The sequence below is a fragment of the Parasteatoda tepidariorum genome, chromosome 6 (genome assembly GCF_982258835.1).
Source record: "Parasteatoda tepidariorum strain Cologne lab strain chromosome 6, Ptep-v5.0, whole genome shotgun sequence".
Classification (NCBI taxonomy): domain Eukaryota; kingdom Metazoa; phylum Arthropoda; class Arachnida; order Araneae; family Theridiidae; genus Parasteatoda; species Parasteatoda tepidariorum.
This window is the reverse complement of record NC_141760.1, coordinates 70,621,097-70,649,091: the sequence shown is the minus strand read 5'-3', so window position 1 is coordinate 70,649,091 and position 27,995 is coordinate 70,621,097. Positions and strand designations below refer to the sequence as shown.

Below are 27,995 nucleotides of genomic sequence, written 5' to 3'. Positions count from 1 at the left end.
TTAAATTTAAACACAGGAAACAAATTTTATCATCAGTTTATTACTAACATGATTATGTTTTTCAAATATTCCATAAATGAGGTACTTAAATTAGAGTACTATATTTCAAAAACAAGTTTTAAAAATATCATAATCACTCGCTTGTGTCTAAATTTTCGACATAGAAAAAATTATTTTATTAAGTAAAACATATTTGTCAATTAGAAGACATTTCATTCTGTTAATACATAATAAATTAGAAATTAGAAACATCATTAAACTGCATTACCCTAAACAAACTTTATTAAAAGTTTATTACCATCGCTATCATTGTTTTTCTAATATTCTATAAACAAGGTATTTAAATTACACTGTTATATTTCAAAATACAAGTTTTTAATTTATCATCATCACATATTTGCGTAATTTGCACAATTTGCAACATTGTAACAAGGTTTTTATAAAGTAAAACACATTTGTCAATTAAAAGACATTGCATCACATCAATGCATACGTAATCAGAATATAGAGCATCCTCTTCAAATTTTATCACAGGAAACAAACTATATCATTAGTTTATAACTATCCCGATTATTTTTTCTTCTTCAAATAATCTATAATTGAGGTATTTAAATTACAGTATCATATTTCAAAAAACAAGATTAAAACAAGATTTTATGAACATTATCATAACTTGTTTGCTCATAAATTTGCAAAATTGAAACAAGTATTTTATAAAGTAAAACATATTTCTCAATTACAAGACATTTCATCCCATTAATATATAATAAGTTAGAAAATAGAGAAACTCCATTAAATTACATCACAGAAAATATCAGTTAATTACTATAGTGATTATTTCTTCAAACATTTTCCAAATGAGGCATTAAAATTTACAATGTAGAAACAGGTTTCATTTTTATGAAGAAAAGCATATATTTTTCAATTATAATATATCGTATCCTATCGATGTACTTTAAAGTAAAATGAAGTTGCTCCTGGCTATAAATTTTAAACTAAAAAATTTCTTTTACAAGATTCGTGACAACATCGATCTTTTCTAATTATCTTAGACAAAGCCAACTTAAGTACATAGTCTTGGTTAAAGTTTGAAGTGTAGGAGAAAAAGTGTCACCACGACTTCACTTTTTGAAGAGCACTGCTCTTGCACTTTCGTTACAGCTTTTGTTTTTAGATAAAAACATGACACTTCAATTTATGTAAGAGATTTCGTACAAAACTTTTCTTTTATTCTTATTTAGAACTCATGAATTTTTAGTTTTTTGTGAGAAACCTACGCAACATTGTAGCGACATAAACAAAATAATAACTAGTTACGCTAGCTTAACTCGAAGAATGAAGGGAACAGTGATTTAAGCTTTCTGAACTAATACATATTGATATTATTTTATGCTACGCTTACACAGGTACTTTCAAAAAACCAATTTATTTTAGAAAATACGTCTTTGTTTTTTTTATATTGCTCAAAATATCGAAAAATATCGGAAAACTAATTTTTTAATATTAAACAATATTTCAATTTCGGACATAAATTGCGATTTTAAGATTTGGAAAAAATCATTAGAGCAAGGTAATAAAAATCACTTTAAAATTCTTTCAATTAAGCTTAAGATGAGAGTTTTTAATTGAAAAAAAATTCTTCGTGTTATTTAATACTTATTTCCATAAAAAAATATTAGAAGTAAACAAAAAGTCAATTATCATTTATGCTTATAGCTTATAATATCTAAAATAAGTTCTGAAGTTTAATTTTAATTAGTGAGGGCAAGTGAAAATACGTGCGTTAGCCCATACGAAAAAACTTAACCCCACATGAATTAATTAAAAGTATTCAAATATCAGTAAACGCTACATGCATGACAGTGCATGCATTACAGTATATAAGCAGCAGTAAAGTACATTAACCAAAACATAAGATGACGTTTTATATTTTGGGTTCATAATGGTAGTTTACATATACACATAGTTTACATTACAAATTGTAATATATTTCTTCGAAAAAAATAACGAAATTCGAAAAAAATAAAAAGAGTTTGAAGCATGCTTGGAGTAAATTGTTTTTCAGATTAATTGCGTTAGTCATTTACAACAATACACAAATAAATGATTAAAATATGTTCCATAAAATAATATTATTATGCATGATATTATAATTTAGCTTTACATAACTTTGTACATGGATATTTTTTAAGTTCTCAAAATCTATTTTCCCCCTTTAATGTGACGTAATTAATTATGCACAGTGTCTTTTAAAAAGGCATTTATGAACTATTTTATAATCCGTTGTTGAAGAATTTACTAAATGGCTATCATAATTAATATTTTATTACATAATGGGAAAAAAGCTTAATCATGACATAAATACTATTCCCATCTTGTAGTCATTAGTGATAAGATCTCATAATTGCATAAGCAATAGAAAAATAGATTCAATATACGCAGCATTGCGCACTACGTAGCACTGTTAGAATTTTCATTCTAAAATTTTGGTAAAATAGTCGGTAGCAGTCTGTCCATCTAATTAAGTGTAAAATTTAGGGTAAAGAACATATTTCTTTACCGTTACAGTTTTGAAACTGTTTACAATTACCATGGTTAAAGAACCATGAATGTAACACTAAATGGTTTTTAAATCATTTACAACGAGCATGGTTTCAAAATCGTAAAAAAAAGAGATTTAACTGGACATTGGAGGTAATTCAGCAGATTTATAGGGTTGCCATCTATCTGTGAAAGAGAATATTTTCTGATTGTCCTGAGTCACAAATTGGGGAGTGTAAGACACTGGAAACTCTTCATTTGTTAATGGTAAAAGACGAAATATCATGTGTTGCGTCAGGGCTGAGACTCGAGCCCCCATTCTACTGGTCATGAGATTGACATATTAAGCTCTCTATGCTATAATACGTACCTAGATGCAAATAATTAAGTAGCTTTATTAGGTGGGTCTAGTTGGTGCGATAAAATTCTGGTTGTTTAACCGTATTAGGCAAAAACAGTTCATAAATAGTTTCTCACAGTTAAAAGTTCAAATACCATCTTATTTATGATTATTTGACATTTTTGTTTGAATGTGGTAAATTAACAGCTAAATAAATTTTTATTCAACCTTCTCTGTTAATATGAATATTTTAACAGTGTGCTTTTACTTACGAGGATCTAAAGCTGGGTGAACTCCAAGCTAGCTACCACTGAAGCTGAGCCCAATTAATTTTGATTAAAACTCTATGTTTTTTACCTCTGAACCATCTCGACTCATAATTGTAATAACTAACTCCATGTAAGATCAAAATAAAAGAAAAACAAAGCAGATAATAGAAGAGACAAAAGTGTACATAATATTTCAATTATTACTTTTTTACAAACAGTTCAAGAAATTTACATTTACTAATTCATGTTATCTTTTCACAGAGCTCCCAGAATTCCATTCGGTGACGGGTGGACGAGCTGAGCTGCCATGCAATATAACGCATTACTCCTCCGAGGATAAAGTATCTCTAGTTTTGTGGTATAAAGAAGATGCCAGAGCCCCCATTTACAGTGTCGATGCTAGGAATAGCCCACTTGAGAAAGCGAAGCACTTTCCGGGCACTACTTTAGGCTCAAGAGCCTACTTTGAAACTTTTTCAAAACCTACGGTTCTTAGGATAGAACCGATTCAAGAAAAAGACGCTGGAATATACAGGTGTAGAGTGGACTACAGATGGGCAAGGACTTTCACGCATAGCATGATTTTAAAAGTTATTGGTAAGTGGTAGAAGTGCTATTTCTTTTAAAATAGGGGAATGAAAATTAAATTAATAAAATCTTTAGATGAGAGAAGGGTCTAAAAAAATTATTTTTCATACCTTTCATATTAATTTTTATAAATAATTACATTTTCTACTTTCTATAAAATAATATAATTAATAGAGTTATAAATAAAAGGTCAATATATACACTTGTTTGAAACAAGTTTACACGTTCGTTCCATTTCTTATTTTTCACACTCCAACTTTATATTTTTCTATTCATCTTATTCATCAAATAAATTTAAACAAGTAAAAATACTATGAATAGACTCTATTTTTAAATTCTATTAACAACTTTCAAAGAGCTAACTATTTCTATAGATATAAAGCTGCCTTTCTTGCCAATTTATTCACACCAAATAGATAAAAAGCAGATAGTTTACATCTAATTTTTTTTCTGCAGCATTTGCAAAAACACATTTTTTATGTTTTATTTCTTTTTACGAAATAGTCGCTTTGTTTAACTTTTTTATTTTAAATTGAGAATGGAAATATCATTCACAAATTATTTCTTAAATACGCAGAATATCCTAAGATTTATCAAGGAAAGTATTTCAAAAATGAATGATTCCAAAAACCTACCTGTCTCGTAATTAGAGAAAAAAAAGAAATAACAATTTGTTGTCAATAATTTATAATGTATTGATATAATGTATTGATATAATGATTTTATTTTTAAAAATCAGGACCCTCTATTAAAGTTTAATGCCTAGTTAATTTTATTTTCCCTGTATTTTATTTTTTTTAAATTACTGACTAAACTTTATAAGTAATAAACATTTATGTCCTTTTTCCAAAAGTACCACAAACATTAAATTTAATGAGAATATAAGTTTTTTCTTAAAAGAGATTAATCTGCTATTATAACAGTAGAGAAATTGAATCATAAAATTTGCATTATTGAATTAATTTTAACTGTTTTTTCCAAAACTATTATGTTTTTTATTTATTAGATTACTATTAGGATGTGAACTAACACTGCAGCTAGTTTAAAGATACGGTACACTTGAACGTGTATCATAAATATAATGTTTGTTTTACAGGGCTAAGAATCTTATAAAAACTCTTCTTTTTCCATATAGTTTATACGCCTAAATAATGTTTGTCTTTAACATGCTTATTTCTAAACCAAAATGTTCTGAAAGCAGTCAAACAGAGTCATTATTTCACACATTAAAGTATTTTTAATAGTCTTATTATCTTAATTTAACAGTTAGTTTAATTTTTCATTATAATGGAGCAAACTATAACATGGACTCAAATATACGTAACACTTCACCGTTTCATGCGTTACTTATCCTCGTTCTAATTAGAAATGCAGATAATATTTTTGCAGAATGAGTCTAACAATAAGTCTACTTCTTTACTGCATAGTTTATAAGTCTAAACAATGTTTGCATTTAGTATTCTTATTTAAAAAACAAATTTGCACACCTGAGAAATATACACACTGAATATAGGATGATTTATTTAAATTGATGCTTCGAATTTTTTTCCAATATTCAACACCTTCTCCTGACATTTTGCAAAAATATATATATAAAAAAAAAGAAAGCTAGACACACTATTTTTATAAGAATATGCTTCGATAATGCCAGTTTTCTTCGCCAAAAATGGTAGCATTTGTGAAACGAGACAGGCTTCGAAGTTTCAGCAAAGATCGATATACGTTTTGCATTTCCACGAAGTGCATATCCGAATTTTTCTACAAGTATTGGGTGAAAATTTTCTTTTTCCACGAATATGAGATGCAAATTTGAACAGTGACAAACTTTAACAGAGATGGATTTAAGATAACCATAGCAAAAAAATTGCATACGCTTGAAATATCTGAGCCGAGTTGAATCAAGAGTTCAAACATTCAGATTTTAGGAAGAAATTGGAAAGGCTGTTTGAGAAAAGAAAAATCTTCATTCGTTTTTCTTGACTTTTTTCAAATGTTAGGAGTCAATTTTCATTCTACTGACTGATGCATGTATGTGTAGATGCAGGATTTAGAGCCCTGCATCTGTAATGATTTACTGTATTGAAGCAACTACTACCCTTTATTCAAAAAATTAGAATTAGCGATAAAGTTTAAGGGAGAATTTTTATTAGCATTTCAGTATGTAATAAATTGAATCATGATCTGTAAAGTATAAGTGAAAGTGTGTTTCGTACAAGAATTAAAGTTAGAGAATTTTTCAGGTGCATTGTAATGTAAAATTTTGAACTTATTTCCGAACTTATTAATAACGTTATTAGCTACTGTTGTAAATTGCAATTCTTGAAGTTAAATGTCACTTTTGTATTCGAGGAACACTATATATGCACTTCAGTCATGACTTAGAAAACAAAGGAATGTTATTTGAGTCATTGTTTATAATCGACAGCTAGTACACGAGAAATGTGGGAAACCAAACGTAGCATTCTATGTATTTAAGTAGGGCATTTATTGTTTCATAAACTATAACAAGTATGGTTTTTGAAGAAGTTTTAGTATTCACTACAATCGCTGATTCAATGCATAATAATAGTCATAATTTCTTGAGAAATATATATTAAACATTGTCTTTTAGTACCATTTTCTAGGTATCAATAGTAATTAATAATCACAGATAATTATGATTGTGATAATTATAACAGATTATTTTGCATGATCTTTGTAGCGTAGCTACACTTACAATTACTAAATTCCAATTCACTATTATAAAAGGAATGTTGTGGACGGGATAGCATAGTTGGTAGGACGTTGAACTCATGTTTGTGAGAAAGGGAGTTCTAATCCTTCTGGCAGAAGACTCACAGTGTAGTAAATGGTGACTGGTAAAAGTTAAATTTGTGGGATCACAGAGTTCTCCTTGTTCGCAAAACAAATTATACATCTGTGGGTACTGGATTGTAGATTGATCGTTTTTCTGGTTTAGGTCAGAATTACGATCTGTGGACAAATAAATGGACGTATGAATGAGTACGTCTTATAAAACGGGTGTAGCGCATGGGTGTGGCGGAAGTCAAATTCTTGGCTATAGATAGTGCCACTGGAAAACAAGAACAATCACACACCCCAGTGTCTTAATGACCTACGACAACAATATAACACATGTTAATTCGATTCTAACCAGAGGTACCTTTAGATAGATGACGGTTGACCTTGTGGGTAGTTTCCGCCCACATTGGTAACTTAGGGACGTGATCTGAACACGCCTACCTCAACAGAGCTCTTATTTCTATGTAAGCAGTTGACTTGCTGTTTCTGACTGTGACACTGTTCTCCTCACGCTGTTGCAACTCTGTCTCGATAACACACGACGTGATCTGAACAAGCCTACCTCAGCAGAGCTCTTATTTTGATATAAGCATGCCTAATTTGACGGATGGAACACAGTGAGCAGTTGACTTGCTGTTTCTGACTGTGACACTGTTCTCCTCACGCTGTTGCAACTCTGTCTCGATAACACACAAGTACACATTCGACATTCGGATTTGTACTCATTCAACAGGTAATTGCAACACATGTGCGACTAAACTCACAACTGCGTTCTTAATACATGTAGCACGACCAGTACTCAAAACCCGACCTCTTGCGAAACAGCAAAGAATCAGCAAGTGGCATCCATTTATCGAATTCTATTATGAATAAAATTCTGATGGAGGAAAAAGTAATGTAGCTTAGTTACCACTGCATCTTTTAAATTTTGAGTCACTAGTATATAAGTCATGTTAACTCGATTCTATTCGGAGATACCTTTAGATAGATAATGCATGACATTGTCTTTAGCCTAGCCCCATAGCTTCAATTTCTATGCAATATTAGTATTATAATTTCTATGATATTATTGATATTCTTTATTAAAATTGCTTTCTAAGTGATTATTAGTATTTTTCCAGCGTGTTGTTGGTATTATTTTCTTTTTCTTTTTAATCATGTTTCAAACAGTTTTAGAAATCAATACTAATACAAATACTCAAAATTAACTCATTTTTGTTCTCAACAAGTACAATGAAATTTAGATTTATTGAAGGAAATACAATATTTTTTCTCTATTTATGATACATAATGGTAAGCCAAAAAGTAACTTAATGATTAAGCAAGAGTCGTACAATGAGTGAGTGACATTTACTACTTTCATAAATAAAATAAAGGCTCAAGATTAAATGCAATATCCCACCAACTAAGCAATTACGTGCATCCTACTGAGAGTGTTAAATTATAACTTTGACTTCGAGAAAATTTGAAGCAAGTACCTAAATTTAATGAAACGTTGATATATCATTCCCATCTTGATTTATACTTTCTCCTAAGCTGGCGAAAATTAAACATTCTACATTAGGTAAGTTGAAAGCGCACCATGCTTCATTTTTCGCTATGCAATAAATCAGTCTCCTAAACCGATCTGAAAGCCTGAGGTAATAAATAAATTCTTTTAACACCGACTTTGGAACTTTTATTGGCGAGGAAATCGAACTAAAAACTGGTATAAAATTCTTTTGCGCCAATTAAATCCATCAGTGCTCGCCAGCATGTGGCTGTTAAACATATTCAATAAATAAGTGTGGTGATAAAATTTATTTTAAATAAAAAAAAATTGAAATAATGCATTATTCTTACAATTAAAGATTTAGTTTATCACAAATCTGCTATTTAAAACATTAAAAGTGCAATCAATCTTACTTTCAGACACTATTTAATACTTTTTTGAGCTTCATTTAAGATATTAAGGGGAGTGAGTACCTCCCCTTACCAAGTGATATACCAAGGATGCTAAAATTGACATTAATCGATGTACCTTTTCTCAGCATCTAAACAAGATATTGCTTCAGTGCTTCTTCGCAGAATATATACCTATACATTTTTACACTTTGATAACTGTAAATAAATATCTTGAGCACAATTTTTTTTTCTTTTTTCATCAATCAATCATTTCATCATCATTTCAATCATTTCAATCTTTTTTCAAAATTTAGACCAGAAAGCTTTTACTTTTTCTAAAAGTTTTCTCATTTTTTTGAGAACATCTTTCATAACTCAGAAAGTACTCCTGTTAACGCTAAAACATTATCAGAGCTTACAACTGAGAGTGGTAACTCAAAGCGATATCAGAAATAGTTTCTTAGAAAAGGAATATTGAAAAAGGCCAGTTTTAGCATTAGTGATATATTCCATACCGTATCTCCTCAATTGTTTTATGAAAAAAATATTAACAATTTAAGTTGAAATTCGAAGTATCCAAATTATATTTAATAGCAAGGAATTATATGTAAAATATCATACATTTATAATGAATTTCCTGGAATTCAGTAGAAAACACTAAATCAAACATAGAAGTCAATTAATATGAATAAGAAATTTGACACCTTAAACAAATTCTTATATTTTACAAAAGAAAATAAATAAGTAAATAATTGATTCACTCGAATCAACTTTAAAAGCGCAATAAATATTTTCAAGCACTATTTAAAAAATATTAGTGCTTAATTTAAAGCATTTGTATTTTAAGCACTGGTATTGTAAAAAATAGTTAAAATCTAAGTAGAATGTTGAAGTAACCAAATTATATTTAGTAGCAAAAAACTAAGAAAAATTTCTGATTCTTGTTCAATAAATATCATGATATTTCAACAAGAAAAGCTAAATAAAAACAAATAAACATTATGCACCAAATTAAAACTAATAAAAAAATTATCACAGCTAGCAAAATATTACTTTTTTATCAAAAAATAATCGCTGCACTGTAATTAATTTTATCCATGCAGACTATCAGACAAAAATAAATTAAGAATATAAAATTACACATATAGATATAAGAAACACACACCAAGGAATATATTCAGCAGTTTCTGAAATGCAATATGCAATTTTATCTTTTTTTTTTAACTATTCAGTTTATCAAATCGTTCTAATTAATTTTAAAAGATTTTTAAATTTCATTATTTGAAAAATTTAATTATAGCTTCCACCTCTCAAAATTTGATTAAAATTGAAGGAATTAGCATTTTTTCAATAGGAATTTACTCAAGGAAGTTACTCAAGGAATGGCATGGATAAAAATCAAGTTTCATATGCAATCAAAGGGGATAAGTCTTTGAAGGCGCAACAGGTTGGTCATAGATTTCGAAGAACTCGCAATATCACAAATGCCTTAGTGTAATACTAGATTGCATAATTAAATCATTCAGAATAATATATAAAGAGTTCCGTGGTAATTAAAATCTCTATTTCATTTAAATTTAAATTTCACGATCTGCATACATTTTAAATTCAAAACTAATAAAACACATGCTTTGCTTTTTTCTTCTCTTTTGCAAGCTAAATAATTTAAACAAAATTATTTTTCCTTTCAATAAACTAAGAAAGAAAAATTATAATATCGAGAGCAATGTTTGAAAAATAAAAACTCTTTATTTTCATTTTAAGACATTCATTACTCTTTGCTACATCTTATCTATTACGAAAATTTAAATCACACAATAAATAAAGCGAAAAAAGTACAAATTAAGAAATTCTGGATTCTAGACAGACCCCATTAGTAAACATGACAGTAAAAGATTAGCCGAAAATTCAAACACACTTCCTCGTACGTTTTGCATAAGTAATTGCTATCGAGCGGTGCTGCCTGATTTACTTTTGATGAAAAAATGTGATTAGAATCAAGTATATTATATATTAAAACAGGAAGCAGGAAAAATTTAGTTAAATATTTTTTTTTTCTGTTTTTCTCTGAAAGAAAAAAAATCTAAGAAAAAAAAAATGGCGAGTGATTATTCAATTTTCTAATGTAGTTCTTCGGAACTCTAAAAAAAATCAGTTCCAAGAAAGTTTCTCTTTTTTTTTCTTGCTTTGGTATCGGAGTAAAAAATCGCCATTTGTCTGGTTAATTTTCACTCTTTTCTCAAGAGAATAAAAGATTTTCTCGAGGATTTATGTATTTTTCGTGAATAAAAGATCGTAATTTAGATTTTTCTTCTTTAACAAAAAAACAATGTTCAAAGGATTTTGTCTTCTATTATAAAAACATAAATCTTGATTTGTTCTGCCTTATTTTTCATTTAAAATCGCCATTTGCTATGTCATAAGAAATCAAGTTTACTAAAAAAAGTTAATTCTTGCATTTCAATATGTTTTTTCTTAAATTTTAATACGGTTTATTATTTAAACTCTCTATTCAATTTTATGTAATATATTTTTATTTTACTTTTTTTTAATTTAAGATTCTTGTGACGGATAATCTTCAATTTTTCATTTGTAGATTTTTGATCTATTTATTAATAATTTAGACATTTTATTCCGGAAATCTTTGAAGCTGTAAAACCATTTCTTTTATGTAATAAACAGCATGAAAAAAATTAAGACATTAATGTCAACGATAATTTTACACAATATATATTTATTTTAATTTAGTCGTTTTTGGTCAGAAATGAAGTTGTCAAACCAATTTTTAATGTAATAAAATAGCATGAAAAAAGTTACGACATTAATACCAATGAAATATTTACAGAAGAGCATAACATGAATTTTGAAATATTGCAAACTTTGAACTAGAATGCAAAATTAAAATAAAAAAATAAAATAAATACAATTCGCAAAAAAACTTACAAAACCTAACTAACATGATTTTATCAATACATTGTAACTGTCTGGATTTCTGGTTTTTATCTCTGGTAATCAAGATGCAAAACGCTACTTAATCGTGACGATTACATAGAGATTTTTTGAACTTGGTGTCAGTTTTTGATTGAAGGCAAAAGGAAAAGAAAACAACTTGTTTTTTTTAATTTTCAAAGTCAACAGGAAACTGAAAGTAAATCATAATGTCCAGTTTATTTTAATGACCAGCTTTTGAAAAAAATCGTAAAAAAACAATTTTAGCCAAAATAATAATAACACTAACAATAAAAAGAAAAATAACTACTAACTAAGGAAACAGCGAAGACAATTACAAAGTTAAAGGGAGAAAATTATTGCAAGATATTTTATCTAAGTTCAAATTGACCCCATTGTAGTATTCCAATAATTAACTGCAGAAATTATCTGGCATGACTTCAAGTTCAAAACAACACTAAGTATAATAAAGTACAATATAATCCCCCTTCTAATTTTATAGCCTTTAACCAAAACTTCACCTTTCTAGTTACTATTCTACTCAAACTATTTCATATTTTTCAGTAGTTAAATAAATTAAGTATCAGCATTTGTAAAACTTGTTTTTTTAGTTTTAATTGTAAATTAATTATTATTAGTACCCCAACCAGTCACTAAGAAAAATATGACTAATTGATTATTAAAAAGAAAATAATTGAATAAAATGTTTACACTTCCTTTTAGATTTAGAGCGAATAGTATTTTAACTCATATATATGTCAAAATTATAAACAAAAACTATTTATTCAATCACATATATCAGTAGATAATGTAAAACAAGAAAATTATCTAAATCATTGTTGTGATTGTGAAAAATATTAAAAAATATGCATTTTTCTGTTATTAGAAATATTGCTAATTTAACATAAGATAAATTAAAATGAAATGTTACGAAAGATAATACGCTGTTTCAGAAAAAAATGAAAATAACATTTTAAGATAGTTTGAAAACATACTAAACTGTTACATTTACTACATATTATATGTGAAAGAGTGATAAGAGCAATTCATTAAATAAAATCATTTTATATTAATCTCCCAACTCGCTTTAAAGAAAACAAAGCATTACATCAAAATAATGGGTATTTTTCTTTCAATAGCCTAAAAACAAACTTTGCTAAATCAATGAAAAACTACTATACATCAATGTAGCTTTAAATTGCATTATCTCAAGACCAGATATGAAGTTCCAAATAGTCCATTCAGCAATTACCCTGTATCAAACACAATGTCTACAAATCTTCACTCATTCTACATCACATAAAATGTCATTACCCCTATCTATAAACTTCAGGATTGGGCTCAATGCAATGAACCCCGTTGAGACAATAAAGTCCCTCTTGTGATGTTATTAAATCCTTCAATAAGCGTGTATTAGTACCAGAAGAGTCGAGATCGAGCTCTCTTATCTTAGAATGAACACAATGTGATGGTTCGGTAGAACTGTTCGAACCTTCCTGGCTGATATGCTTTGAACCGTAAACGTCTAAACTGTCGGTAAAGTTAGATTTTCTCATACAATTATTTTGGCGTGTTTCATCGATTGTCTTTCAAATTAAGGGCCTTGGATGCCAGGAAGAAATGGTTATTTTCCGCTTCATAAACAAAACTAGTTTAATTAAGATCTTTAAAACAAGTTTATCAATAAAAGGATCGTGATAGTTTTAACTATTTTAGGATAAGCAAAATGAAAAATGTTAATAAAATAAAATAAAAGCTTAGAGAGATAAATGTTTGCATTTGGGATAGTAACTTTCATAAATAGTTAAAACACTTTCCAACCTGGAGATTTTGTAATTATAATTTAATGACTTTTCATACAATTAAACTGAAGTTATTTTCCACTTCATAAACATAACTAGTTTAGATCTGTAAAACAAGTTTATCGAAAAACTGTTTGTGATAATTTAAGCTATTTAGGGATATTGCTTATTAAATAAGACTGGGAGAGTAATAAATGTTTATTTTAGGGCGTCTACTTTCACTAATATTTAAAGAATTTCTTTACCGGAAGTTTCTTGCTTCTATTTCTTAATTAAAGGGTTTATAAAAACCGAAAAGAAATCAAAGTCATATTTTCACTTTAAAAGCAAATATGTTTTACTGTATAGATATTTAAATTTTAATTCATTAGGAAAGATCAAAAGTAAGAATAAAATAAGACAATAATCACATAACGATAATGTCATTGTTTAAGGAGCAAGATAAACAGTTATAAATAGTTAAAAAAATCATACCGGAATGTTGTTCTAAATATTAAATAATAAATATAAAACAATATCGTGTAATATATATATATATATATATATATATATATATATATATATATATATATATATATATATATATATATATATATATATATATATATATATATATATATATATATATATATATATATATATATATATATATATATATATATATATATATATATATATATATATATATGATTTTAAAATTTAGGATAATATGATTAGGATGGATTAGTAAAGATGGAAACAGTTAATAAAATAGGACATTATCGCATAATAATAAATGCCACTGTTTAGGAGACAAGATGATCCTTTAGGGTACGTCATTTTTCTCACAGGATGATTATTCTAATTATAAAATAATAGCTAAAACGCACTAAACTAGAAGTAAAACCAAAGTAAATGATGTTGAAAAAAATCTTAGCTTTATAAAATAAAAAAAGTTTAATTAAGATATTTTATGCGTTTTAAGTCAAAACCTTAAAACATGAATGTGAATAAGTAGATAATTAACCTAATTGTAATAAATTGTTATAATATGTTACGGCAGGAAGAATTTTCTAATTATTAATTTAGGGCATTCAATCTACACATGACTCTTTCTTTTTGTGGTTTTCAGTGAGTTTTCAACATTCTGTTGGGGCTTTTAGTTGTTAAATTTAGTCACTCTGTTTATTATTAAGTCACTCTGTTTAGGTGTCTTCTTATCAACTCCTAAAATATCTTGTGTGGAAGCAAAAAATTGTTTTTACTTATAATATTTACATTGAATCCAGTAGTCATTAAGAGTAAGGAAATGATATTACAAACATCAGATTCATCATCAGATGTTTAATAACATAATTCGATCACATTTTCTGAAATAATGCAAATTATATCAATATAAACATATTATTCATGAACCTTATCTCTATGTTTCCATTTGCAAATTGTAACTAAAATTAAATATCAGCCTCTTTGATTTATTAGCTTAAATTTATTCTAGTATATACCTTACAAACAGTAAAATAGATAGTGTCAAAAAAATTATTTCACCATTTTTTGTTTCCTTAAAATTACATAAAGCGGTCAAGTCACAAAAGTTACTATACATCTGCGTTCTATTGTTATTAGTACTATATTTAATGTTTCATATTTAACTAAATATATGCTATATTATATTACATTACATTACATTACATTACATTACATTACATTATATTATATTATATTATATTATATTATATTATATTATATTATATTATATTATATTATATTATATTATATTATATTATATTATATTATATTATATTATATTATATTATATTATATTATATTATTACATGTATCACTATTAAAAGATCTATAAGAGCAGCATTTTAATTCTCTATGATTTCCTGGGAAAATTATTTAATTAAGATCATTTAGTATATTTTGAAAAGCTGTAGAAGAATTTTCTCATATTGCATTATTTATAATTAAAAAAATGTTTTGACTATAATTTGAAATGAAATGAAATGTCTATATTATCATTATTACGAACAAATCCTTTAATTTATAAATTGTACGCCGTAAATCAAGTTCAAACTATGAGAAGTACATGTTTATATACATATATCAGCTAATAGAGTTGACTATTAATGATTAATTTTTGTTTAAGAATTTAAATTTTGAAAATAAATATACTTTGAAAATAATTATTGAAATAATTTATTGAGTAATTCGTAGGGAATTTTTCTTCGTCAACAAAGAAAACGTTACTCTAAACCTCAAAGATGCATTAAAAGCAAACACTATCTCAATTTTAGTCCTTTAATCTCAAGCGCTCTCAGAGTATAAACTACTTCCGTAAATTTAATATCCATCTCCATCATTTGCGCTAAACTCCATTTTTCATCGAATCGTTCTTTCTTAATATGTAATACCAGCATATCTCATTTTCACTCCTTGTACACCCTCCATCAAATTGTTTAACGGAAGTGTAGTCTGTCAACTTCAATAAAACCGTTCTTAACAGCAATGGACAAATGAAAAATTTCCCTTTTTTCTCTTTCCCCGGTTAGGTGAAGAGAAACGCGTAGAACATCAGAAGATGCACTTAAGTAGAAGCGGCGTTTTAGCTCAGGCGATAGATCGGAAATGTCCAAAGCAATTTATAGCCAACCCTCATCATTCTAAGGGAAAAGAGGGTAGAGGGAGAGGAAGGGAAGTAGTTACGTGGGCTGAATTTTATCAGCCTGATTCTTCAAGCTTAGGAAGTATTAAGGGAATCGGCGTATTTCTACTCTTGCCTTCCGACTGACAATTGGGATTCAGCGGCTTTCTGAATCCTCTTCCCAACTCTTCTGAAAAGAAATCTTCACGGACATTTTCTTTATTTATGCTCCTGTGTGGAGGAAAAACCAACGTAAACACTCAGCACGATGGAAGTGTAATTTTAGTTTCCTTGCGAATAAGCGGATTGACTAATTTTCAATTCGCAAATTAAATGCAATAAATGTATTAAAAATGTATTTAGAACATTAGACTTTTAGATTTTCGCTATTAGATTATCAAATCTATGTCATATATTATCCCAAATTTTCAAATTAATAGTCGAAAAAATAATATTAGGTCGAATTTCATCATTTTCATCATAAATCATATTTTTTTTATTTGTGCTCCTGTATGGAGGAAAAACCAACGTAAACACTCAGCACGGTGGAAGTGTAACTTTAGTTTCCTAGCGAATAAGCGGATTGACTACTTTTCAATTCGTAAATTAAATGTAATAAATGTATTAAAAATGTATTTAGAACATTACATTTTTGTTATTAGATTATCAAATCTATATCATATATTATCCCTAATTCTCAAATTAATAGTCGAAAAAATATTATTGGATCGAATCAAATTGAGCTAAGAATTGTAAATTGTTTGTTTAGATTCAAAATGATAATTGATAGCCATGTCAGCCCAGTGGTAAAAGAATCTGACGCCACTCTGCAAGAACCGGGTTCGATTAGCAGCTCCGATAAGACCCACCGAGTTCATATATGCAATATACGTGTTCATGAAATCCGTGGAAATCTGCAGAAGTCCTGCTATCGGTGTCTGAGCATTACCATGGGCACTAGAAAAAATTTCCTTCCTTCAGATCTATGTCTAAATTTCGGAAATGGCCTCAAGAATGAGTAGTTCTGTTAACTAACTGTAGGGTTTTAAAGCCAAGACGTACTTCCCCCCTTGCTTTGTTCTTTTGTCAGACATCAAGCTCACCAACCTGCCTTAAATTTCAAAACGCCAATGGCTAGAGAGCTTGGATTGACAAAGAGTCATAAAAAACAACACATCAAAAATGAAATTCGGATTGCTTTGGTGATAGTGGAAATAGAACAAAAACATTTAATTAGACTGAAATTTACGTTATTTGGAATTTACTACTACATTTTACGAAGATAGTAAATTATGTTATTTATTGTAAATTATATTATAATTAGTCAATATTTGATTGACTTATTTAAAATTTGCCTCTTTCCTTGTTCAATGTTCATGACACTAGGCGACAGCTTGGCAAAAGTGTAAAAATGCATTTCGAGCAAATTATCACTTTTTTAACAATTTTATAATTTTAATTATCAAATTAAAAGATAAGAAAATAACTTTGGTGAGAATCAAATTAAGTTAAATTTGTAAAGTATTGCTAAACACTTGTCAATAATTAAACACAGGCTGTTAAGCAAATTCCCCTAAAAATGCAGGAAGTAGGCAAAAATAAATATTTAATCGTTTTCTTCAGATGAAAAAAAGCACACAGCTTTCTGAAGAAATATATACTGCTCATTTTATATATATGGCCAAATTATTGAAAGTAAAACACATCAAACTGATAAATATGAAGAAAAAATATAATTAATTTAATAATGAAATTCATAATTATATTATTTTTATTGTGTCCATAATTAATCCAATATATTATTAATTTTCTTGATTTCATTAGCCATGTCATGAGCATTCAGGTGTGCAATCCTTTTTTATTAAAATAACATTTCGTTTACAATAAAAAAGAAACCTCCTTTAGCAATAACTAATTTTATATGCCAAGTAATTTGGGACAAATTAAAAATTTACTGCATAACACAGTGAAAATAGTACAAAACATTAATTCTAAGGCCGTTTATTGGTTCTTAGGCCTACGTATTTTTTATACAAGTTTGAAATGGATATATAGCTCATTTGATGATCTAAACATACTAAACATATAAACTTTTGCATAATAATTTGAACTTCATATTTGAACGTAATGAAAACATAAATAAACGTAACATGATTGTTTTCAAAAAAATTACATTGATCCCATCAGCTGAATTAAGGAGAAGTCAATAATATTACAAAAAAAACAGGTATTTTGGTTAAAAAGTTTAAATGTTTTCTGTCTTTTCAATTATCATCATTTCTGAATTCTTACATCTGTAATGAGTGCTGGAATTAAAAATATTTAATTTTTTTTTTAGTTCCACCAAAGGAAACTGTCATTTTAGATGAAGAAAATAATGAGCTATCTGGTGTAATTGGTCCTTATGATGAAGGTTTGGGACTGAAACTTAGATGCGAATCAATAGGAGGTATGTATTATTCAACGAAAACTTATTTTTAAAGTGAGCAAATTAGTTCAATTTTGTATATAAAGGGAGGAAAAGGTAAAAATTGCTTAAGATTCGTTTTATAAAAACGCTAGTAAATGAATTAGTAACCTTGGATTAATATTTTTTTATCTCTTTTTGCACGGATAAAAACCCACCCGTATTCAAGATGAAATTGATTCTACGAATTTCTGGAGTACGTTTATGCCCAGAGAATCTCATGCAATAGCTACATGGGCTACATAACTTAAAAATCCTATGAATTTCGTGGATGAGAAGATTGCTGTTGAGTGTGTTTTTCCAACATGTCCCAAACATATTTACTAGGTAAAGATACAGTTTTTTGCGATGGACAAACAAAGTGTGGGAAGTCTGATAGAGTATCATTGAACCAATTCTTACGATTTTGGACCAATGTGCATTTACATGAAGTTCACGCAGTATGAATGACCTTTGGAGTAAACACGCAGCATTGCAGGATTAACTCCAATGTGTTCAGGTGATGCATGGCTCTTCATTTACTTATGAGATACTGTAAAGCAACACTTCGATAGCAGTACAGCATTTCTCATATCATAATACTCTCACTAGGCCCTTGTACAGTGTGAAAAAGGTAAAAAAAATATCTTCCAAGGTTCTAATTCATTATCAGTAATATCGTATTTAAAATGATGCTCTTGCACTGTGTCATGCATGTGTCATTCAATAATGTGTCATGCATGTGTCACTGTGTCATCCACTAATGTCCCCTAATTCTAATCACAATTTGTTTTTTAACAGGTATTACCAATGTCGCACTGTAAGAAAATAGATAGTCAAATATCACGCAACTTTGCTCATTTCTGATGAAATTTCTTTTCTAGTATAGGTGTCAAAAGTTTAATCAATGTGACGAAATAACTATCGTCACTTCTTCGAGAAAACAAATTTATCAAAAATAAAGTAATAAAAATTAATAATTACAAATTTTTTGTTCTTATAAAAATGCGTGTAAACGAATTTATACAGTCTTAAATTTATTCTATCATTTTGCAATCCTTTCAATAGTATCTGAAACAACTGTTTATTTGTCAGTGACAATAAATTCATATGTACCAAGAAAATATATAAAATATTTGCTAGTATTGAAAGACAACAGACAAATCCTCAGAGCCCACATATCTCCCGCTGGGTTCTGACAATGACAGCCTTCACTGATTGGTATAAGAAAATGTGTTAATACGACAAGTCCTCAGCTAAAACACAAAATTGAGAAAGAAATCTTTGACAGAAAAACAGACATGCAATTCTATTCAAATAATTCAAAATTCTTTTTTTTTATATTCAAAAGCTTAGTGATATTATGAGATAGAAAATGTATGTCGTATTTTTAGAAAGAAAATTACATTCCCTCAAAAAGATTAATATTTTTTGTAGAAAGAAAGTATACCATTTTCTAAAATGTTTCGTGTATGCATTTGAGTGGGATACTTTGTTTTAGATGAAAATTTAAAAAAAAGATTGTTTATATAGATTATTTCGTAAAAATGTAATGGAACGTTGCAATTTTATAAATGAAAACAAAATTTGTTTTTTGCGTGTGTCGAAAAATTGGTATAAATATCATTATATTCTTAAAGTAGTTTCGTCTTTCCAAAAACTAGTTATATATCTAAACATATTAATATTTTTTGATATCTCCTTTAAGTAGTCCCTTTCTTTCAGATTGTTGAGAGGAGCATGTTTATTTCAAATGTAAATATTTTAAGATAGCAGAGAAATTTCATATCTCAACTTCAACTAATTTCTTATCTTCATAAGCATAATTGACTATATTATAATAGTGATTTACTGCTTTAAAATACTTATGCTTATTTATTGATTTAAATTCATTATTGCTTAAACCAAACATTTAATCCTGCGTAGTATAAAAATTAAAAAAGGGCAATTGGAAAACATTTTTAGCTAACTTTAATGCATGGAAAATTGTCTTAACAATATCCATGCTCGTATTAAAGCTCATAGAAGGTTCCCTTTTTTCGTACAGCAATCTCCATACAACCATGACATAGGTTTTAAATTGTTTCTCGTTGAGTCCATTGTCTAAATTTGGGTTGTTGGACATTAGGAAACTATCTCATTTTATAAAATTTTTATTTATTATTACCACAAAGTTAGTAAAAAATAAATACTGAAAAGTAAATTTAACAACAACAAAAAAATGGTTTTCATCCCACACTCTAAGGTATTATGATAAAATAATCAAATTTTAGCACTTGCCAAATTTAAACATTATCATGAAATATAAAATCATATTTTTTTTCAAACTGACATAAATTAAATGGAAGTATTAATTTGGCTTATAAATGCGTATAATACTTCTTAATTTTATAATATAATGCTAATGAAAAACATCACATTCCAATGCATATGTTTAGCAAGGTTGTTAAATGCATATATACATACAAAGAAGTGAAATACTATTTTGTAATAATATGCACTAATAATATTTAGACAATATTAGCAACTAGCATAAGAGAATCATCAGACTTATACTGCTAACAATAATAATTATGCATATTCGTAACAAGAGATGATTCGATTGACAAAAAAAAAATAATAAAAAAATAAAAAACTAGATATTATGTACTTTAAGTTGACTTAAATAAATATGTTATTAATGTAAATTTAATTTTCATCAAATATCGATGTTATAACAATACTATATAAATTATAATTGGCGTAATAAATATTTTAGAGAAATTCAATAATCAAACATGTATAAATATCTTTGGAGATATAAATTTTCTTTATTGCACTGAGATAATATGTATAACTTTTATCACATGTATTGTTAAACGATAGTTTTCCATTAATCGAGAATGGTAAAAACAAACACATCCCATTTGTTTTGTGACGTAGATAAGAATCCATTAGCAAGGATAATTTTGTGGTGTTTTATTTTCCATTAAGATCTTTCGTTACCTTTGTGCTAAAGATGTTTACCAATTTAAAAGAAAAAAAGAGCAAAGAGCTGTGTGTATTTTGGATTTGAGAAAGCCATGGATCATTAATTTCTTTTCTGTTTAGAAAGTTCTGGTTTGTACTTTTTTTCTCCTTTGAGTCGATGTTTTTTAAGAAAAGGAAGCAAAATTGTAGTAAATTATGCTCTGCTATTATTTTCTTTCTTAATACGATACGTTTTGTTTCCAAATAAGGATTATTTTTAAATAAACATTTTGCTGATTTTAAAAAATGTAGTATGGAATGAGGTATATTATTTCAAATATACTGTTTCTAATGTACAAACAATCATCCTTATTTTTTTGCTTCATTATTGTAGAATCTAAATTATTTACGATTTATAATTTTATTTTTGAAATATTTTAGAAGAAATAATAAGAAGGAGAATGCGGGTTTTCTAATCTAGATTGAAATAGATTTTTTTTACATCTTTGGATATTTGATATTTTGCAAAAGACGAAGATTCAAAGAAATAGGAAAACGTTTATATCTGCTTCTGAAATAATTGCTGTAAAAATGGTTTCTGGTTTTTATTTAGAAAAAAAATGTAATAATTCAATTTTTATAATTTATAATTTGAAAAAAAAAGACTCTTATGAATCTTGTTTTATTGAATTTCAAAGAAATAAATGTGATACTAATCTTAAAAATTCAATTTCGTGATAAGACAAAAATTGTTAGAATATTTTTACTCCATGGTTAACAATTCGCTTTTTATATTTCCCTAATGCAGTTCTAATTAAAATAATTTTGGTGTCGAATGAAAATCAACGGCTATAACTTATGAATTTGTTCTTAACACGCAGTCCATTTCCTAAGTATCAATTTTTAATAGCTAATATAATCTTTAAGTAAGCATCTGATTCGAATAAAATAAAAGGGAAAAACTCTAAAAATAAAGAGTAAAAATCAAATACTTACAATTATTTATGAGTTAATGCTAAAGACATTAGCACTTACCAGTGAAAAACAAGGATATGCTTCGCAAAATAATTTAAAAATCACACTAAATCTGTTCATCTTTTAATTAAGTTATGTTATCTGAATTTTTCCATACAAAGTACATCATGAACACATTTAGAATAATAAACTATTGTCTCTATATAATAAAAAAAGACGTCAGACGAAATGCGATTTGTATTAGATTGTCAATCTTATAAAATGAGATTTAAAAAAAATTATATCAATATTTACTAGCATATAGCATTAGGTTTAGATAAGTTATGAATAAGATGTCATTAAACTAAACTAAACTTACAGCTTTTGGAAGTACAGACATGGACCAAATATATTATTGCAGATGTAACTGAAGGGATTTACTCACACTTAACTTTTTAGATGGTGATGTTAGTAATGATAGCATGGCAAAAGACTACCAATATTACGAAACAGCTGTCAAGTTTGTTCGTCTCATTTCTGAAAGTGACACGCAGTAAAGTAGGAGTCAATACCAAAGGGCCCTCAGTTCTTTGATTTTCTTTTACCTTGAACATTTGCTATTTGATTTTCTGGAGCTTCAGTCAATTCTGTAGAAATGAACTTTCATCGAAATTAAAACGGCTGACAGAGTCAAATATCCTGTCGTCCAAATTTGACCCCATGAGACATTAGCACCTTTGGAGAGCTTATAAAAGTCCTGAAAAATCTACAGTTTCAAATCGACTATGAAGCCAAGGTATACCATTGTAAATAGTATAACGAGACTCCATATTTTTCTTCCTTTTCAAAGGAGCATGCCATGGTTGGATCAGTGATACACTCATATAAATTTCAAGAACAGTTTTAAATAATACTTTTGAATATAAATTGTGTGAACTTACTTACTTCCACATTATTTATTGACATCATTTTATTTTATTTTATGTTTTATTTTATGACCGCCGTTGAACAGTCGACCCATTTTTTGGGTTTACGACTACAAATGTTCAACGCCGTAGCCTTGTAATTTTGAACCAATCCAGAAGACAAGGAAACTCCTGGATCGGTACCCCCAGAGGTATTGATTTGTTATGGGAACATGGAGGACTTTGAGACTCGACAGATTTAACGTGCATCAGTCACCATTTACTACACGGGGAGTCTTCGACCAGCAGGGACCGAACCCACGAACTCTTGGACATGGGCCCGGCACCCCTATTGACATCATTGATTTTATTCTGAATAAAACTCTACTTGTTTACAATCCACTGTAAAGAAGATTGATCACGTTTGTACATTTAACGTATAATTTCGCTTTATATTTCTACAATATTTACCTCGTTTTAAAAACTTGACAATTTTCATACTAAGATTCAGTAGTCGTAATCCTAATAACAAAATATCTAATAACTAAACTCAGTAGCGTGACTATCCAAGAAGAATCAATGCCTACTGCTCTCCCGATAATTTCCTTGATTTCGGACACTGGGAGCTGATGTTCCGGGTGGGTGGTCAAATGAACTCGGAAGCCCCCTGTGTTTATTACACAAAAATGTTTGCTACTCATTTTATCAACCAATTGAAAGGATGAAAGTTGGATTCAACCTTACCCAGATCACAGAACCTAGGTCCAGTGGCAGAAGCGCAACCACTAAGCTACCGGTTTTGGCAATGTTCATCAATTCGATTGGTAACTCAATATGATTCCTTGCAATCATGTATGCTGTACGTAAGTGAGTTTTCAGATGCGAACAAATGTTATATATATAAAAATTTTCTCTCTTATAGGTATTCCACCACCGGCAGTCACGTGGTGGAGAGGATCAACTTTATTAGATGATACGTTTGATACCTTGGCTGATGGAGTTGTTAGAAACGATTTAGTTATTCCAATTCTACAGAGATCTGATCTTCTCATGGTTATCACGTGTAACTCAAATAACAACAACGCCACTGTTGCTGTTGCTACATCAGTAAAAATAAATTTAAACCGTAAGTCTAATTGCATGAACTTTTCTTATTCTGATACAATGATTATGATTGAATTTAGTTACGTCATAAATATTTTTTTAAACAACTTAAAAAAATCTTATATTAAAACGCTGTTATTTATGTATATAAAAATTGAAATCAGTATTTGCTGAGCATTCATTCAGAAAATTTAGTTATATTTTCATAGAAAAGCGACATATATTTATCTGCAAAAACTATTTCGAAGTGAACTTTAGTATTACATCGCTAAAAACTAAGAGTTAGTGATGTCACCAATTTAGAAGTATCAGGAAACAATAACAATACCACAGTAAATCCTCAGATAAAATAAATTTCTGAAAATTGCTAAAGTGGGTCTTAGTTTATGGGATCATATTTCCAGTATTTTTTATATTACTAGTTTTTCAGATGCATAGATTGCCTTAAAGAGTAAATTACAATTGCTTTCAATGAGGAGTTATAGGACAAAAATCAGAGGCATTTTCGCCAACCCCACTATTTTTTGATTAAAAAAATCAATTCAATGTTAATTATAATATGACTGTTTTAAATCTTAATGTCAAATAAATTCGAGACAACCTTAGTAAGATGTAAGGTAGAACCAAACTTCCGTTCAAGTCGAAGAATAGTATTAGGTAATCAAGTTTAGAAATGAATATATTAAACAATGCCATGGTTCAACTTACTAAGATTTCAGCAAACAATCTTCCAAATTATAGTACGCCGACTATTTTATTCTTTGTAAACTGAATGGGCATTTCAAGGTCACATGGTATCCACTATTCTCGATTTTCGCTGAGTGAGAACGTTATTATAATCATAATTTTATAGTAATATACAATTATGAGTTATTGTAAATCCTTAACTGCCGTAAGAATAAAAAGAGTGGCGTTACTACTTGTCACATTGTTACCAAAGCGAAAAAGGTAGAAAATATAACCTTGAGACGCCAATTTTTATTACAATGATAAAAGTATATTATCACATGAATAAAAATATCATATTATGCATTAATTAATAACATAACTAATGGACACCTTCAAACTAACTAAATAATACAAATAGAGAAAATATACTAAATATTGTACTACTTCACTGATATTTAATATATTTAAGTATAAAAAATATGCATTTTACGTGTTATTTTTAACTTTATGAGGAAATTGTGTCAATATTTCTTATTATTAATCATACACATTTTAAGATATTCTGTAGTTATATATGATGTACCCAATATACAAAATAACACGTGCATTTTTTCTTAGAACATTGTTTAATGTTTTAAATATTTGCGTTACAATTTTTGTATGGCAGTTTTTAAACTAATACTCTTAACAATCACATTTTTATTCCTTTTTCTCAGAATATTCCCTTTTGTTTGCCATTTATTTTTACTACATCGTCATTGCAATATTGACTTTTCATAAAATTGGCAAGCATAGGCAATTATTTTTATAGTGCAATGCAAAATCTTTCTGAGAGTCAATATTTAATTAAATTTTATTATAAACTTATTGAAATTTCGTTGTCTTAATTTTCATTATTTTTCAGGAGAATGCTAGTTTTTTTATATTGTTCACTTAAAACATTTTCTTACTTTTTGAATCAAAATTTTTAAACAACGTTTTTAAATAAAGCAATCATGTAATTAATATTACCAATCCTTATCTTCGGATAATTATGTTATTTAAAATTTTCTCTACTTTTAACTTTTTTCAATTTTTTGTGGTGATATTAAGCATATGAATGTGCTTCGATATTTTCCATGCATTTGAACTGAGACTTTCTAGAATGAAATAAATTTTTAAAAAAATGCTTTAAAAGTAGATATTGTAAACATTAAGGATTTGATTATTAAAAACCAATGTATCAAATAATGCATTTTAGACTCTTAATTTATTATTTTAGACTGATACAACTCTTGTGATACATAAACAAATACTAATTAAATTCCTTGATATGACAACTTAAACTTAGGCAAGTGAATAAAAAAAAGCTGAAAAAACAGGTGCACACTTTCAAAATAATACATTATTTTAAAAAAAGTTCAAAACTAAACTTTTGCAAAGTTTTTTATTCTACGATGAAATTGACTTTAATTTATATTACAGAAGGAGTAATTTAGTTTGTATGCTCCACATTCCTACATATAAACATTTTTAAATTTTGATGATGAAAATGTAAACCAAGTACAAAATTAATTTCATGCAAAAGAGAGAATAAAGTTATTATTGCTTTTGATATGAACTCTAAAGAATTTACTATAATGTTTTGAAAATGTAAATATTTCTGATTTGAGTTAGGTTTGCATGCAAAATTAGAAATTTATATTTGCTATTTACTCTCTTAACTATAATTATTTTTAATGAAATCCAAATTTATTACATTACCATTTTAATTAAAATTTATTGCTATATCACATTTAAATGTACTCAATGGAACCAAAAAAAACTCTTTAAAGTACTATTCTTTTCAAAGATTCATATTTTGAGAAAGCCCAAATCTGTATTGTTTATAGTATTTCATCATATGGGTAATTTCTGTAAACTTTAATTCAAAAGAGAACAATAATTCCTAATCTAAATCTCTAAAAAATTTAAAAACAAATGACTGTTACAAACAAAAAGGCCTATAAAAAGTTTCAACGTAATTAATTTTTTTGAAGAAATATTTTTTTTTCCTTTTTTTTACAGTATGAAGTATTAACATAGTTAACATGGAAAATAAATTCTTGATATTGTGAAAATTCAATATTTATCGAGTGAAAATAATTTATTTCGCATTTACTTCTTGGTTTAATTGAAAAAACATTTTGTCATTTTCTATAATTTAATTTTATTATTTTCTTTTTGTTCATCAGCTTATTATTCATTATCATTATTTCATTCATTAGCAATTACAAAATTCCAAATGTGTTATTAAAAAATTTAAAACGGAAAATTTAAAAAAAAAAGATGAAAAAACTATAGACTTGATTAGAATCTTTTAAAAACAATTAAATGAGGTTTATGCTCCAGTTTGATTCCACTCGGTGTACATTTTATTAACTTAATAGAAAATTATTTATTTATTTAAAAAATAAAATATATTAAAACAAAAATAACGTGTCTTCCACACCCACAATGATCAATACAATGAATCACTAATGAGTGTCATATTTTAGTTTCACACTATAACAATTAAAAATGCATATATTTTTATGCAATAATTCTATGGTATTATGTCTTAAGATTTAGAATGAAGCATTATTATTTTCTAATAACAAATTTCTGGAAATAAATTTGAATATTGGAACAATAATTTTTTTTAATTCATGAAAGTATGCATAAACACAAAGAATAAACTTATGGTAAAGACATTTCTAGTTAAAAGGACCCATAATTCCGGTAGCAAAATTTAACGGTATTTAAAAACAAAATTTCGCGATAAAAATTAAAAAAACAAAAAGTAAATATAAAAAAACAAAATTTCACGGTACTTAAACCATTAATTTGGTAATTTCCCTGTTCTTATGGTAATGGTTTATCGGTAATTCAGGTTTTAAGTTAAGATATACCACACATTTTGTAAATAAATACAAAACGGAAAACAACCAAATAAATGATTTTTGTACCGTGCTCTAAGGTATCATGATAAAATTGCTAAATCTCGCTATATTTACCAAATTTTATGACACATTATCAAACCATATTTAATAATTTATTGAACCGAAATCATTACCAAAAAGGGTAATTTTATTTTTTAAATACTAATTTTTTAGCATTATATTTTGCTATAACGAAATCAATTTATGAAATAATATTAAATGTTTTTT

At 27.6% G+C, this 27,995-nt stretch overlaps 1 protein-coding gene across 4 annotated transcripts in view; it reads left to right on the top strand.

The window, feature by feature from the left end:
* LOC107456467 (kin of IRRE-like protein 1) overlaps positions 1-27,995 on the top strand; it is a 224,475-nt gene that overhangs the window by 146,265 nt on the left and 50,215 nt on the right. For all 4 annotated transcript variants that reach the window (XM_087166016.1, XM_087166018.1, XM_087166017.1 and 1 more), the window contains exons 5-7: positions 3,412-3,747; positions 18,140-18,250; positions 23,978-24,181. In XM_087166016.1, coding sequence (XP_087022142.1) covers positions 3,412-3,747; positions 18,140-18,250; positions 23,978-24,181 — 651 coding nt within the window. The remainder of the gene's footprint in view (positions 1-3,411; positions 3,748-18,139; positions 18,251-23,977; positions 24,182-27,995) is intronic.